The sequence below is a fragment of the Empidonax traillii genome, unplaced genomic scaffold, assembly GCF_003031625.1.
Source record: "Empidonax traillii isolate 1590-97213 ecotype Southwest subspecies unplaced genomic scaffold, ASM303162v1 scaffold595:size452941, whole genome shotgun sequence".
Taxonomy (NCBI): domain Eukaryota; kingdom Metazoa; phylum Chordata; class Aves; order Passeriformes; family Tyrannidae; genus Empidonax; species Empidonax traillii.
Genome location: NW_020955788.1, coordinates 371,601 through 389,113, shown reverse-complemented (window position 1 = coordinate 389,113; position 17,513 = coordinate 371,601). Strand labels below are relative to the sequence as shown.

At 36.3% G+C, this 17,513-nt stretch overlaps 1 protein-coding gene across 5 annotated transcripts in view; it reads left to right on the top strand.

Moving 5' to 3' along the window:
* Nucleotides 1-1,497: 1,497 nt before the first annotated feature.
* The window catches only part of WDR17 (WD repeat domain 17), a 59,192-nt gene continuing 43,176 nt past the window's right edge, over nucleotides 1,498-17,513 (top strand). For 2 of the 5 annotated variants that reach the window (XM_027898407.1, XM_027898406.1), the window contains exon 1: nucleotides 11,870-12,090. In XM_027898407.1, coding sequence (XP_027754208.1) covers nucleotides 11,980-12,090 — 111 coding nt within the window. In that variant the 5' untranslated portion in view covers nucleotides 11,870-11,979. Of the gene's footprint in view, nucleotides 1,539-2,916; nucleotides 3,005-11,869; nucleotides 12,091-14,969; nucleotides 15,689-17,513 lie in introns of those variants that run through there. The other 3 variants (XM_027898410.1, XM_027898409.1, XM_027898408.1) reach the window with 3 other exon arrangements.

Below are 17,513 nucleotides of genomic sequence, written 5' to 3'. Positions count from 1 at the left end.
TGCATAGTTTGTAATTGACAAAAGATACAATATCAAGAGGGATATTGTATCCTTTGTTCCTTTTGGGCCCTTTATTCTATTCTCTGTCTGCATCTACTTCTTGTACTGGCTATTGCTGGATATGGAATATAGTACTTTGGACTATGACCAAGTATGATTGTTATGGTCTTCATATAAGTTAAAAGCTTAGGCTTCTGAGGAAAGAAGCAAATCCAGGAACAGTTTTTGCTGGCAGGTGATGTGGGTTAAAGCTGTAAATTTTCTGCCCAGTAAATCATATACAAAGTGATACCTTATCCACCGCTTCTCAGTTCCTCCTGCTAAAGAAAAATCTCTTGGTAAGGTCAAGAATTACATTGTACAATGGATTTCCTCAAGCAGTAGATTCTTTTTGTCCAGAGAATAGAGTAAGAAGATATTTTTTCTTATTTGAGCATGCCTAGATATCAGCTACAGTGCACTGTGTTAGCTTTAATGGAAGAAATCAAGAACAATCTTTGGAGATATACTTTCACAGTCCATGGTCTACTTCCGCACTGTTTGTATTGCATTGACACAAACACAGTAATAATGATATAGGGAGTTGAGCCAGGAAATTCTTCCATCTGAAGATTAATTTAAGGAAAAATACTTGTTCCGCAAACAAGTAAGATCCACACTGCAAACCACCAACCAGCTGCACAAACAACTAGAAAAGGGAAAAAGTCAAAGCCAAAAACAAGCTGATGGGGTCCAATAAATGTCCATGGATTAGCAACCCACATATGTCCCTATGACTCCAGGTAGAGTGAGATCCAGTGGAATGTGTTCTGTGACTTCTATTTGACAGGATCAGTCAGTGTGTAGCACCACAAATTGCAGTTTCTTTCAGCCCCCATCATCGGAGTCCCGCTCTCTGCAAACAAGGAGCAGCTATAGCGAAACAGCTCGAAATTCATGTCACCTTACAATGCTGAGCTTAACAACTGGGCTAGCATCCCCCGTAGATCCTCGGGACACGCAAATTTCGCTCTTTCCACCTGGCGCTGGTTTCTGGTGCCCCCACGGTAACGGGAGGGCGGCTCACTGGCTCTGACATGTCGCTTCCCCAGCCGCCACCCTGCTCGGAACCCGCATGAAACAATCATAATCATCAAGGTTGGAAGAGACCTTCCAGATCATCCAGTCCAGACGTGAACCCAGCGCTGCCACTGTGACCCCTGATCCACCAACCCCTCTATCACCCAGCGCTAGATCTCAACGACTCCTGGGCGCCTCCAGGGATGGTGGTGACCGCGCCACCCCCCTGGGCATCCTGTCCTGACGCCTGACCCCCCACTAGCACGAGCGAGCCGGGGCCGGGGTTCGCCCCCGCGGTGTCTCCCTTTTGCCTCCTCTGGCGCTCTGGGCCCGGCGCCGCCGCCTCCGCGTTGCCCGGTAACGCGCGCCGGGCCGTGGCTCCAATGGCGCGGCGGGGGCGGGCCCGCGGGTTGCCCGGGAGACCGGGCTGGAGTCACCGGCGCGGCGACGGACGCGCTGTAGGCTCTGCGGGCGGGCAGGTGAGGGCTGGCGGCCGCCTGGGGAGTGGCAGGGGCTCGGCAGCCGGGCCGGGCCGGGCCGGGCCGGGCCGGGCCGAGCCGGAGGGAGGGAGGGAGGGGGGGTGCGGCACTCCGAACCTCGAGGGGTGCGGCAGGGTCGGGAGCGCCCGCCCGCGCTACGGGGACGGAACGGCCCCGCGGAGCTCCTGGGGCTTCGGGCGGCGTCTGAAGCATCCAGGAGCGGGGCTGTCGGCGCTGTCAGTATTTTGCACCGTCGGGGGGGGGACTTTCCTGCTGTATGTGTATCTCTACAGGCGTGCTTGTGCGGAGACGCGAACTCAAAATCGAGTAAAGGCGGAGGCAGCAATCTTTTAAAAGAAGCCAGGAGTGTGGCAAACGCTCTCCGTAGGGAGGGAGAGCTTTGGGCTTGCTGGTATTCTAAATGCTTTTCCTAGCTAGTACAAATGTGGGAGGGGGAAGGAAAAATCAACCTTAGAGAATTAAAAAAAAAATTAAAATATAAAAACAAACTACAGGCTAAGCATGCAAGGCTTGTAAAAGCGAATATAAGAGAGCAGACTCTGCAAATGAAGAAATAAATTTTTTTTCTGTTGAATAAATTCCTCTGATATCTTAAGAGATGTAGCTTTACACAGAAGTGGTCACACAACAATTTGGGAAACTTTGGGAAGGCTTAAAGAAGGCAGGTATGAAATCAAAGTCTAAGTGAAATCTTTAATTACTTGTAATGCTGTAGAAAAGATCATAATCCTGGATTTTAGGATCAATAAAGACCGTAGTGTCCTTAATAATGGGCTTAACCACTGCATGATATAGAACATAAATACTTGGAAATGTCCTTTTTGAGCTCCAAAACTTGTTTTAAGAGTATCCTTCTGGTAGCCATACACTTTGTGTTTAGAAAATTTTATGGGCTAGGAAGTCCATTATGTCTCTTTCTAACTAATTCTAAAAAATTTTTTAGGAGTGTACAGCCTCTAATTTTATGCCTCATTAAAAAATGTTGCCATGACAATATGCAGCTATCTACCATTCATTAGAGCATTTCAGGGGAAGAATTGTGATAATAAATGCATATGGTAAACAATCAAATGTTCTTCAAACATAACACAGAGTTATTTTGCTTAAGTTATTAATGGGAAGGCGTATTTCCCATTGTTTAAAACGAAGTTCAAGGTGCTAACCTTTGTAGTTCCTAACTCTTTGTAGTCCCAAACCAGGGAAAATGCACTGAGGTTTTGACACTTCTTTCCTAATTGTAGGCACAACTGTATAGCTAAGTGATATGTTTTAAGGTCTCTGTTAGAGAATAAGTGCCTTGCACAAATTAGTCTAATTAACTTTGTGTTACCATTATTTATGTTTTACATATCAAAACTGATCAAAAACTTCAGTTAAGACTGCAGTCATCTTTAGCAAATAGTTGCAACCCATATGGAGACATGTGATCTAAAGAACTTGCAAAAGTAATATGGAGTATGCATGGAATAATACCAATAATGCAAAAATTTTCAAATATCCTGGGACCATTGTTTTACTTACTGAATTTTTTTGTCATTTATTAATATTCTGCCTGACAAGGTATCTACAGTCTTCTTCCAGCTCTCAATGTTTCAAATGTTTTGTGCATTCTATTACATCAAATCTTGGACTCATTGAGTAGCTCTGGCTATTTAAAGGACACATAACACAGTGATAAATTTGTCATTTGGTCATCTGCTATGAGGAAAATTTCCACATAGCAAGAACAAAATAGGAAAGTCCTTGTAAGTTTGACTAATGGTCCATTGAATTCAGTGTGCCAGTATTTTATTTCTAACAGTGGTAATAGGAGATGATAAGTAGGGAAAGCAGTATTTCCCCTTCCTGCAGTTGTGAGTCAGAGTTGATATAGACAGAGTCTCTTCAGCAAGTCCTGGTGATGCTACTGAGTAACTCACATAATTTGTTCTATAACATAAAAGATATGCAGCAGAAGACAAGAATATCAGCATAACATTTGGATTACAGCAACTGATTACAAGAATTGTGAATTCATCTGTAGGGTGTAGACAATTCAGTGACAATGTGTTACTTAGACCAACCATTATTTATGGTAGCAGCTGAGCACTGGAGAAAGACAGAACCTTTGTATAATATTCTTTTCCCAATTTGCATCCTATAGGCACACCTCAGCTGAATCCACTGTGGCCATTTATTCCTTATCCTGTTCTAGCACAGGCTGGAGAATTTGATTTTGCTGCTATGTGGGGGATTTATTTGGCTGTCAGTGTAGATCTGTACAGTTTTGCTGACTTTTGTTTATTTGTTAACAATATCTGTACTAGCTCTCAAGACAGCCTAAAGTATAGGCACTTGCCTCACCCAAGCTTTTTCTTGGTTGGTGTTTTCATTTATGGTGATAACCCTGACTGCACTTTGTGTCTGCTAAGTCTCCCCATTACATTTTTTCACTTGGGTTATTTATTTCAGTTTTCTGTGGGAGTTTTGTGTAAGCAGACAAGTTGATAAGTAGTGATTTCTAAGATCTTCATCAGTGATGAGTCTTTTAATTTATTGTCCAGTGCCTAATTTCCTATTTAATGATGGGAGAGGCTCTCAGAAGCATTTGTTGCAGTGGAAAAGGATTGATGTCATCTTTTTTTTTTCTCAGACTGTGTCTTATAGGTCTTATATTGGTTACATTCATGCTGTCTTTCCCCTATTTAATGAAGTTTTTTTCTTAATGCTTCTAGTGACTATAAATTTGCTTCAGGTTCAGGAACCTTTACCTGCCTTCCAGCCTATGTGACCAATTTGAACCCCACTGTTTAGTGTGTATAATATAAATTGATTTAAATAACACTTCTATATCTCTGGTAATTACCTCCTTGTACTATCTTTTTTTAAAACCCTGCATATAAATGTTTAAATTCATGTCTCTTAAATATGCCAACCAGGTGTAGTGCAAGAATGCCTGGTACAACAGTGTTAAGCTTCCTTCTGTGTTGAAAGTAGCTTTCCTAACACATTGTGTATCTCTTCTTCTTTCCACATCCCATTGGTGGTTCATACTTTTCCCCTAGTTTATTACATCCTGTGTTTGACTGATTTTGTATGGTTCTTTTCCTCTTTCTCTCCTTTAGACTGATTCCAATCTGCCTGATGTGCTACAGTTGTGTAGTTTGTGCTCAATTTCATGGTCTCTTGAAACTAACCATCTCTATTTGCATCTTTTGGGGACAGAAGGTGTAGAGTTTATTCCATCCCTTTGGTTTATGTGTTTTAAGATCTGTTTTGTTTCTGTCTTAGGTGTAACTATTGACATTTACTTGTACCATTAGATAATGTGCTCTGTAGCCTCTTTCTTGATGAGACATGAATGGCCTAGTATGATAGTCTGAACCCTAATCTCTTTGGTTTTGACCTTTTGTATTCTCTTTTTCAGTCTGGCTAAAGAATCATTTGGGATTTTTATGGTAGGGTTGATTATACTTAATTTTTTTTGCCCCACATAGGCAAATCAAGGTCTAAGAGAACTATTTAATGCCAATATTTAAATTCTTTTAACTTCCTTTTCAAGTTGTTAGTTATTGTCTGAAAATACCTGTGATGGAGGACTGATAATGATGGAATTAATGCAGTTATGTCAGATTCCAGATATCGATTTCATACATAGATTTAGATTCCAGGAAAGAAAGATTAAAAATTGCACTGTCAAGTGTGAGGTTAGCATTGTGAAAGCTCTAACCATTTGTTGCTATCCTACAGCATGCTTTTTGTACTGAACTGGTAGCTCTGAACTTGCACATAGTTGTATCCTATTCACCTTTCCAGAGAATGGAATGCAATCTTGTTGCAGTTAAAGAGTTTCTTATTTTGAAGATGGTTGTGGTGTTTGCTTTTTCTGCCTGGTTTCTTTCTGCCCTTATGGTTATTGGAGCACAAGTGGCCCCTGAAGTGTCTGAACAAAACTATTAAATTGACTGCTCTGTAAAAATTCCTAGGCAGAAAATCTTGTGTTTTAGAACATTATCTTGCATACAACTTTTCAATAGCTGATCTGTTTTTCTAATGAAATCAACTCTTTCTTGCCCACATCCAGCTTTAGCTACTTATCCAAATTAGGATAATTAATATAAGATGATATACAGGTGGATGTCATCCTCACTTTGACTGTTCAACCTTTCTTATCTCACAAAATCCATTAATAAATACAGATGATTTTAAATATTTCCTTGAGTTTCACAGCTAGAAAGAATTATTTCTTTCCTTTTTTTTTTAATTACATTTTTTTCTAATTTCAGTTTATTTTGTCTGTGGTCTTGTTTGTGTTTCACATGCTGACATTTTTTTCTGCTTAGGAAAGTTCTTGTTATGTGAGGAAGTGTTTATGGTATTTCTTGTATCTGCCATAGAAATGTACTTAATAGTATTTATTATTTAATTTATATTTAACATTTAGATCAGCAAACTATAGTATAAAAAGTTGATATTATTATAAAAATATTTACTTTAAAATGTGTTCATTATAATTCCAGATGCAGATTTGCACTCTTGTAATCTAAACTTACTATAAACTAATATGTACCAGAAGAATATCTTAGAATGGAATGACTTAGCTAGAAATAGATAAATCCTATGAACATGATACAAAAAATACATGCAACATGTTTCTTGGCATATTAACTGTTTACTGATAGACCAAAGAATCAGCAAGTGACTGTGGGATTTAGCTGCCTTCCAGGTTAAACACTCGGGCACTTCAGCTTTGAATACATTCAAATTTTTTACAAGTAACGACTATGAAACTGAGACAAGTATTTTGGTATACACGTAGTTTTATGAATAAGATTATTTTTTTTCTCTGTAAATATTCTGTGGGCTCTTTTTGTCTTTTTTGGCCAAGAAGAAAATTTGAGACATCTAACTTTCACATTTCTTAAATGTTGCATGAATTCTTCACAGAATTTGAATGGAGGCATCTGCTAAGCCATAGTAAAAGTGGTACCATACTCTTTTTTTTTTCTGGAGAGATAGTAATTTATTTTCTTATAAAAAGACTATAAAGCTTCATTGAATTTATTTTTAAGATCCAGTTAAGTTATCCTTAAGAAGATACATGATCAAGTCCAATCTACTGCTATTGTTGGCAGCTAGACCTTAATCTCCTCCATAAACTGATAAAGCTCAATCTTAAAAGTAGCTTGTGAGAAGGTTGTTCTAAAGTCTCAGCCCAGTGTAAATCTGGTGATGATGATGGTGTTGCATGTCTGTTATAAACAGCTTATTTTTGTCACTGTAAGGTGTCCTGACTGTTCTTTGTGTCATCTTGTCCTGATAAATCCATACAGCTTGTTGAGAACGAGCAAGTGAGAGGAAAAAATAAAAAAAGACAACTATTTGGAGCCCTGATTATGTTTGTGCCATTAGTAGCTTAGCAGGAGTAGGGCATGTCTGGGGAAATCTAATTCTTAACTCACCTTGTATGACATAGGATCACTGAGGCATAGGTTTGCAGTGTCACTGTTGTATGATTGGTTATTGCACAGCTTTATTCAAAACGTTGTATTTTAGGATTTATTTTAGGATATTTAGCATCATTACATGCCTCATATTCTCAGTGTACAGTTTTTTAAAGTACTAGTTAATAAATAAAACCAGAGGCTTTAGCTGACTTCTTTACTATAGATATTGATATAATGAATTTACTTAATGGCATACAAATTAAAATAATGAATTTTTATACTTTTATAATTTAAGGAATTTTTAAAGTATTTTGTTCTTGGGTTATTTGTTGTGCGTTCTTGTTATGAAGAAATTCCTATAATGAATTTTGTGTCTTCAAAATGCAAAATCATAGCATGTTAATCTTTAGGAAATCAGTAGTTAAGGTAGATAATTTTTAGAGCTACAATGGGACATACCTCTGGATTGGCAGAGAATTTTGTCATAGAATTGGGTACAGCAAAAATAAAATTTCTGAGCTATAAATATAGTTAATTGAAAATCTTTCTTAATTTTGAAACATATATAATGCTACTGACTTATGGCAAAAATATATTTAAAAAAACCCTGATTTTTTAAAGACAAACAAATGTCTAAATATTTCTTTATATAATAATTAATATGTAATAATTAAACAGAAACAGAAGCAATGGGTTAGAGATGTATTTGGGGAAAAAAAGTGCATGGTTGATTTGTCACAGTATAACAACTACGAATTATTAATTAGTAGCAAATTTGGTGATAAAAGTGGAATATCAAAATAGAGGTTCCGTATCTTTCTGCCATTCATGAAGACCTTTCTTCACAACTGAAATGCATTGCTGTCTTCAGATAACATGGGACAATAACATTAGTTTGTTCATTGCAGTGCCATATAGGACATTATTTTCAGATGCAATCTTTTATCCTTTATTTTCTAGGTAAACTATATATGTATGTTTTATATAGGTATAGGTTTTTTTAGTGTGTAGAGATTGAGGCCACTGTAGTCTCTAGCATATCCTTTCAGATTCTTAAGGTCATGTCTTTGTGGAAAGCAAGATAGTAGCTTACTGTCATAATGAACAGATATCTGCACTGGAGTGTCCAGAAGATCAACTTCCATATGAAATATAAATAGAAGATAACCATTGATTTTTTTTTAATTATTTTTTTGAGGGGAGAGGGGGTTGGGTGATGTTTGGGTTTTTTTAATTCTTGACCATTGTAGCACTGAACTTTACCCACACATTGTGATGTTCATATCCTAAAGCAGCACAGTTTACATCATAACTTCAATTTTTTTCCTTCTGGCTATTTTGGGATTTTTGTATTTATTCCTAGTCAATCTGAAATGAGCTAAAAGGGGTGTACCTAGTTCCAAAGGGAGGATTTAGAAATGTCTGCAGCACAGGCTTGATCATAGAACCATGGAATATATCTCATATTTGAAGGGGTCCTTAAGGATCATTGAGTCCAACTCCCTGTTCCTTGCTAAACGCTATGACTAGGAGCATCATTCAGATGCTCAGTGAACTCTGAAAGGTTTGGTGACATGACAACTTCCAGAGGGAGCCTCTCCCGGTGACTGCCCATCCTCAGTGAAGAACCTTTTCCTAATGTCTAATCTGAATGTCCCCTGATGTAGTGTCATACCATTTTCTTTTGTCAGCTCAAAAATGAAACAATTGTTTCTGCCTCAAATGAATATGTTCTTTTTAAGTCTTCTTTCATTCTTTCTGGAATATTGTAAATAAATTTATTGGGCAATCTACTGTAAGGCTGTATTGTAAGACACCTTGAAGATGTCTCTTTTGGTCTGATCTATCGTAGTACATTTTGTTTTACTTAAACTGAGAACGAAGAACACTTGAGATACCAACTGGACTTTAGGTTAAATGCATACTCAGTTACTTATAAAACATTTAATAATATTAAACCTAATTACAGCAATATAAGGGATAAAATACTTTAAAATTTTTCATATTTTTATTGTAATATTTAGTACACAAAGTGTTATTCATCCTACACATAGCATCATTTTACCTGTCTTTTATGGTTTAACTCCAGCCAGCAACCAAGCACCATGCAGCCTCTTGGTCACTCCCCCATCAGTGGGATTCAGAAGGGTAAAAGGGTGGAAGGCTCATGAGTAAAGACAGTTTAATAGGGAAAGCAAAAGCTGGGCACACAAATAAGCAAAACAAGGAATTCTTTCACTACTTCCTATGGGCAGGCAGGTGTTCAGGATCTCCAGGAAAGCAGGACCCCATCACGCATATTGGTTACTTGGGAAGACAATCATCACTCTGACTGTATCCCCCTTCCTCCTTCTTCCCCACCACGTTATATACTGAGCATGATGTCATATGGTCTGGAATGTCCCCTTGGTCATTTGTGGTCAGCTCTCCCTGCTGCATCTCCTCACAACTTCCCATGCACTTCCTGTTCCTCTGCCAGCATGGCAGTATTAAAAGCAGAAAAGGTTTCTTTTCAGCTCTATGTAATCTGTATTAATTATAATCTCTATATTGTCAACCCTATGTTCCGCACAAATCTGAGACACAGCCCCCTACCAGCCACTGTGAAGAAAGTTAAATCTATCCCAGCCCAAACCAGCACACTATAGTGTTATAGTTTTTCCAGCACTGGGAAATCAATGATAGAATAGGCAAAAAAGTATAATGAACCCATGATGCATTTGCAGTTACTAATCTTTCATGTCTTTATTTTTCATGTATAGTTTAACACAAAACTTTTTAATTTATTGTCAGGTAACTGTAACAGATGTTTTTAAGCAGTTTAATTTTCCACACGCTATCTTGAGAAGATTTTAATTGCATCTCCACCTTTGAGCTGAAAGTGTTACCAGTTTAATGAAAGAATAATACAATATCCATATTTATTTAGCCCATGCTTCTCTGATGATCCTAAAACTAAATGTGAATCACAGTGTTTATCTGTCTTGAGAGACTCATTGTTCTGACAGGTTGGTATAGACACTAGAAAACTCATTTCATATAGGTGGTGGAACAGCTGAAGGCATAAAAGAGAAACAAGTTTCTTACTGTTGAACTATTTTAAATTCTTTGATCAAGATTCTTAATGATGCTATGTGCCCTTATGAAAAGACGGATCAGCCTGAAAGCAAAGACTTTCCTGAATGTGCTAGTATTAATTTACTGGAAACCACGATTTTGGTGTGTAGCAAGCAGAAATAACGTGAATATGTTTTGTCTAGCAATTTGTAAAATTTTTATACATAGGAGTGGCACATCAGTCATATTTTTATCATTTAGTCATAGAACTTGGATGTGGTTGGGGATTTTTTCAGTAGTGTGATTAGAGTTGACTGAATTAATCCTATGTTTCTCATACAGTTTATCAGACCGTGCAGTTATGTACACTTCACACAGTTTGTTTGAGCCAAAATCTCAAAGGGCAAGTTATTTGAAAAATTTCAGCAATACAGTGAGAAGTTCCCTCTCTATGTTCTTGTGTCTGTATCCATTTATCTGGAGGACTGTATGGGCACAAAAAAAATCTGCTGGTCTTGAAATGCTACTTCCCATAAATATAGTGAGTGTCTTGATTTAAATATTTATTGTTTTGTGTGTGTGGTTTGTATTTTTGGTGTTTTGTTTTTTTTTTTTTTTCCTGGGATGTCATAATTTCTGAGAAAGAGTTTGGACACCAATTGTATTGCTGCTTTTCTGTGTTCCCCTGCTGTGTATGTGGAAAGGTAGCTTGCTTATACAATACCCTTAATGGAAACTACATGTGCTGGGGTACGACAGGTGATGACACTAAGTTACTCTGTGGAAATGGTAAGTAATGTTCACCGCTAACATCAGGTTAATAGTTGGTACTTTCAGCTGTTCTTTTTCTAGCTTGCTTTGTTTAGTTTTTGACTAAACAACTGACTTTGCAGTTTTTTGCATTTTTTATATTATAGATCTTGGGAATCGGCTTGTTAATCCGGTACAGAAAGGCATAGGTTGTCTGGATTCTGGGTTGCTTAAGAAACTGGGTTTTTAGGTCTTCATAATCTGTACCGGGAATCTCGTAGTTGCTGTAACCATGCAGTCAGAAAGATTTGTATGAAAATGTCTCCTAAGCAGCACAGCTGATGAAGTGTGCTGCTGCAGTACCGAAATGTGGTGTGAGCAGTACAGCTTTTATTCCTCTTTTTACCTTTTGTTTTCATTGCTATAATGCACTGTGAAATTTAATATGAAACTTGGGAGTATACCAGAAAAGGATACTACCTGCAGAAGGAATAAATGCCATCAGATATGTGGAACTCTTCTGAGAGAGAAAAAAAGAAACAGATCCGTTTTGATAAATTAGGTAAATTGGGCTTTTTACATTTCCCAGCGAGTGCTGGTGGCTGTAGCAGAGCATTTCAGGCTCTACTGACTGCGAACAATGGAGCTGCAGATCTTTTTTTCCTTTTTTTTTTATCCCCTTTTAAAAAAAAATGTTAAACTGATGTTTGGCATTTGTGATAATTTTGACCCCTCCTACTGTGCCAATTGAAACCACTCCCTCTATATCCAAAACAAATCACTCCCCATGATTCTGAAGATATTTTACATTTCAGTACAAGCTTTTATGCACTGAACATTTCATACAGACATTTCATTAGAAATAAAAAAGAAAGTAATTTTTAGGAGACAGATAAGAATGACTCAAACAGCACCTCATTTTCAGAGCTCAGAAGCACAGCAAAATTGAGCTTGAAGCAGTAGTCTGCTTTAATTTAAAATACTGGAATATATAATCTATTTATTGTTTTATTATTGATTTCTGTTTTCCAATAGAAAATTCAAGACAGAGGATTTAAATTGCTGCTAAAAGTATTTCAGATTTATGAATTTAAAGCTCATTAATGTAAAGTCATATCAGAGTTCAAGTTTGATCTTTGTAGCTTGTAGTGTTGAGTAAATTTTAGCACAGGATATATTGGACTTATATGTATTCAGGTTCTGTATTTTTTATTTCAACTGTGCCTTCTCTCATGGCTTGGATGACTTATATTTCCCACTGGTTTGATGAAGATGATTGGTATGAAGGACAACAACGAGTAAGAATTGTTTAAATGAAAATTTTCTCTTTTGCTGCTTTTAAATTTTTCTTCTTTAAGCTACTGTTTATTATATTGATAGTATAAAAAATAATATTTCCATAGTTGTACTAGCAAGGGATTTTTAATTGTTTTAATGAGGTCTTGAATCCTGGGTAAAACACATCCAAAATGAGATTTTTGAAAATTAGTATTACTAGCTGGATAAAAGGTACTGGAAGTTTGATGGCCACCTACTTGCATTTTTTAGGTTGCATAATTTAATGAGTAATTCTTTAACATGTAATGAGATGGAAATGAAACATTTAATTTTATTGTATTAAAGGAATTAATATAGCATGCATGGAGTAAACTGAAATAGTTATAAGCAGTAATTCAGTAAAACAAAAATATTTGGGAGACATTAAATGTGTCTAGGGTCATTTCCAAGTTGTACCTTGGGTAGCTGTACATTTTTATTAACATGTTTCTGAGGAGGAGGAGTTGTTACTATAGCAACATTTACAGGATATCTTAGATTTTTTTTTTTTTAATGTTTATTAACCGCATGCCTTAGGCAAGCTTAGTCTGCAACTGCTTTCATAGATTAATGGTAGGAAGTGAATATAAGTCTCATATATTTCACCGTGTTAAACTCCTTTATGGAAACATTATTTCTGTGATTTCTTTTTCTTGTTTTCATACTGTATTGTTAGCTAATGAATTGGAATGAAGGAGATGCTACTGAAACATAATCAGTTGCTTTCATTGTATTGTGTATTACTTGATAATGCCAGTTACATGCTCGTAAGCACAAAAAACCGGCAGATTTTAATACTGTTTCACTGTTCTCTTTTTACATGTCACTCATGATATGAATGTTTCTGTTGTGGAGTTACCTTTTAATAGCTGTCATCAGGGATTCAGGTGTGAGATGTGTCAAGAGGTAACTTCATCTGAAATCAGAACTGCCGTGGCAATTCGCATACAGAAAAGCAATCTGGTGATTTTAGTAGTTCCAGATTGGATGATGAGAACAAAATCTTATGGAGACTCTTAGATGCTTCATACTGAGATCAGACATGTTTGTATACATCTCTTTGTATTACTCACAGTATCTGCAAACTAGATTTCTGGTAGCGTGTGATTAACCAGTACTCTATAGATGATGCTAGATGTGGTTTGTATTGATTAGATGTGTAGTTTAGCATTGCTGATGATGTATTATTAGAACCGTCAGAATTTCTGCATGCTTTATTTCAAACCCCAGTATTGCTCTTTAGATTATATTGTTAAAGTTGCACAGTAAAGAATATTCTAATTAAATGTACAAGTAGTGTAGTCAAGACAGTCAAAACCACTCCTCTCTAAGGCATAACCAAGTTACTGTTTTTTTAATGTTGTTTACCTTAGATTTTCTAAGCAGGATATCTATCTTGGATTAATGTATTTGGGTTTTATTTCAGGTGTTTGTTTCTGTAAAATACAGTCTCGGACTCTGATTTCAAGTTCCAAATTTCAGAGAAAGGTCCACAACTTCTTTCCTTGTAAAGCCAGAGATTCTGCGGTTAAAGAAATTCTGGTAGTGATTGGGGTCCAAGTTTACTGTGGAGGTTTACAATGTGAACACTAGTAGAACACTTGTTCATTTAAAATGATCTTTTAAATCAAAGTATTCTTTTCCCAGTCATTGTCTGGATAAATGAATGCACACATTTGAACACTTGCTGGGTTACCATAGGCTAGGAAATGTCATCTGTAAATTCTGGTTGCAAGAGTCTAGCCAAGGCTTCTGGTGTTTTTGAAGAATCTAGAAGTTCAAACCTTGTCCAAGGCACCCTCCTCCTGCCTCTGGTTAATCTTCTGATTCTCTGGGAGCTGCAGATGGCCTGTGTACCATGATTGTATACAAAAGCAGAAAGAACTTTAACAGTTTATGCAGAGAAGGGTACAAACTGTCTATACTGCTTAGTAGTAAACTAGCAGCCAACCAGTTGCTTTAGCAAGTAGTAAACTACCTTAGTTGAATTCTGCTGGAAAGTATGACAGGCTGCACTTCTGTGTCGAGCAGTACATGTGTAAACCTGTATAATTATTCTACATTGTTCTACTATGTGACTGTCATTATTAATATGGTCAGACTTAGCTCATCTTTTTCCCAGAAGCAGTTTCTTGAAGTAATGTGTATCTTCTCAGGCAGACTATGTACAGACCTACACTAGTAAGTACAGTTTGGTAGCTTACATTAAGAACTGAAAATTTCTTAGGATTTTGCAGTGCTCCAAAGTAGGAAGAAATTTTTTTCATCAAAGATTTCATGGTGTAAGTTTTCTATTGGCTTTTAAGCTGCATATATACTGGAGTATTTCCAATTCTCCATTATTTCACGAGTCTGGACAAATTAATGAGAATTTTATTTCTTAACAGGGCTATAATGTGCTTGGTGGAAGAATTAATTATGTTTAATTATTAATATGTTATTAATGAATTATTATCTTATTACATCAGAATCAGTGCTATTGAGGCTGGCATTGTCAGGCAGAAGTTGTTTACTGCTGTGTCTTGCAGACATGCCAAGATTTCTTGTTAGCCTTGAAGAACTTCATGCTTTTAGCAAGCTAAAATGATCTATACTTCAAACTGGTCCCATTGGATATGGTAATGAATTTGAAACTCTGTAATTCCTAGGTCACATTTTCATCTCCAGTGGATTTTCCCTCAAAGATGGGTAAATATACCCAATGTCTTTAGGGAGACATCACTTTGATATCACTAAAGATCTTTTTGATTATTACATTATTATTGACATGCTGACAAAAATATTGGTACCTGCAGACAGTAGTCTGGATAAGATGTAACAGTTTTATGTGTCAAACATACAGGAGTCAAACATACAGGAGTGACAGCGTGCTTTCCACATAAGAAAAGGTATCATGGAAAGATAGTGACAGTAGAATGAACAGAAGCAGAGGACACTGGCAGTTCACTGTATATAGCAGTAAAGAAACTGGGGTTTTGTATACACAGAAGCATATTCATTAATATAAGGCTACTGTATATCCACATTTGTATGCGTGCCATACTGCATGTGGACTCATTTGGACAGGTCATACACCACATGAACCACAGTCAAAGCATATGTGAGCATCAGTTATTGGTTGTGCTTGATGGTTATGAAATTAGGGATGCTTAAAACGTGCAAGCACATGTATTGATAATGGAAGAGTGTTAAGTGATGGGTTTAAAGAGCTATTATTATTCTACAAGTGTCATTGTAGTACAGTTGGAAAATACAACAAGCAATGAAATACACTGAGTAGCTGAAGCAGAGAAGAAGAAGTTAGGTTAAAATTAAAATGATGCCTTTTAAAGAGCTGCAGTTGCCAGGCTACTGACACTGCCGTTTTGTGTGTGGTGTGACACAATGCTCAGTCTTTTCTCCTGCATCCTGTATTAACTGCATTATTCTGTGAACATCAAGGTTTAGTTCCTTCATCTGTCAAGTAGAGTGATTTCATTCTACGACCAGAAAAATATTTTCCATTTTTGGGAGCAGCAAGGTATTGGAATGAAAATGGAAATGCTAAAGAGGTTTACAAAAAATGACACCTATGCTAAGGTAGGGTTTATTAGGCATTTATCTTTAAGCTACTGATATAAAGCTATGGCTATATATATAGTCCATTCAGTTGTTATTTTTAAATAATATTTATGATGTACAAAATTTAAGTTTAATGTGGTTGGTTGCTTTTTCTTTTCTATATTTAGCGACAGGAGAGAGCTTAGAGTGTTCCTGCTTCTGCCAATTGAAAAGAAAGGTTTTTGTTGTCCTCCCTCTTTATTTCATCTCCTTGGAAACTGTGGGCATCCTCTGCTAGCTTTCCCAGTGTGGTATACATTTTCTACATGCACAGGGCTTTTTTCAGTGTATACTTAGAGTTCAGTATAATACTTGTACATCTCTTATTTCAATATAAAATGTTTTTTTACAAAGTATGAAAAATGTATAAAAATACACCATGTGTGAAATCATACCTAAATATATTCAGTTATGCTGCCCTGTTCTGATGAATGCTGCTTTCTCCCCTATACTATAAGTATGCTGAACAGAAATCTATAATGTGTGAAAAGATCTCCAGGAAACTGCTTTAATGCATGATACTTACAGGAGAGTTAGTTATTATGTCACACAACTGTAATTTCTTCTAGATACCATTGTACTGAATTTCAAAGCAAATTCTTCCCTTTATAAAATGGTATATAGCTCATTACAAGGAGCAGGAAATAATAACAAGTTTAAAACAACAAATATTAGTAAATAGACTGAAATTCCTTTCTGGAATGCATCTCAAATTATTTTATGTATGTAACTTTTTTATATATACCTTAATAGGAAAAATGTAGTTGAAAAATCAAATTTTAAAAACACTTATTAAGCATGAATTCTTAACTCAGTGATATTGTACGGAGCACCATTTTTCATCTAAAATTCAAAAATTTCATCTATTAACAGGATTTTTTAGATACTGATTACTACAGAATCCTATAAGACAAATCTGTTGTTACTCTGAAATAAACATTTGTTGAATTCTGTTTTAACATCTGTAAGAGATTTTAGCTTTACAATCAATTTTCCCTGTAGTCAAACTGCAAAGTAAAAAAGAGTTAAGGTTATATTTTCTTACAGATTCATCAGATCAGCTCCTATATGAGAAGGTAAAAGAGTATCTGTACAAAATGAGACAAATCTGTTATTATTATGAAATAAATAGTTGTTCACTCTTAGGATCTAAATAGATTTTAACTTTTAACCAATCTTACATTGATGATTTGCAGGTGGTAAACCTGGAAACTTAACCTATGATACTCTAATATTTTACACCTAATTCTCTTCTACTTAACCACAGCTTTTTTTGATGTCCTATATCAGTTTACCAACACACGTAGTGTTTTAACCGCATTTTTCCCTGGAATCAAGAGCAGAAACTAAGAGTTCTGGTTCCAGGTATTCTTTGCTTTTGTAAAATACTTATGTAATCAACCGGGTGACTGTTATTTAAGAAGAAATGGTGGTTAATGGTGCCAATTATTTTTTCATGGAGACTGGAAAAAGTCCGTGTTCTGAATGGCCCAAATCTAATTATTTCTGTATATATGTTATTAATACTTTAAGTGCACAGAAGGGACCTTTGGAACTTGTAATTTTACTGAACAGTAAAAGAACACTAAATGGCAAAATTAGAAATTTGGAGGCTATTTTTGTCACTTTGTGGTGATGATGGTGATTCTTTAAATAATTAGATAATTTCTTTCTGTGGGATTCATATAATTTATAACATGAGATGGATTGCAAAGGAACTGCAAGGTGATGCAATTTATGGAGATATTCTCTCTAGAATCTCTCATTTATTGGCTGGAGAAGTTAGAAGAATTAGTAATATTAA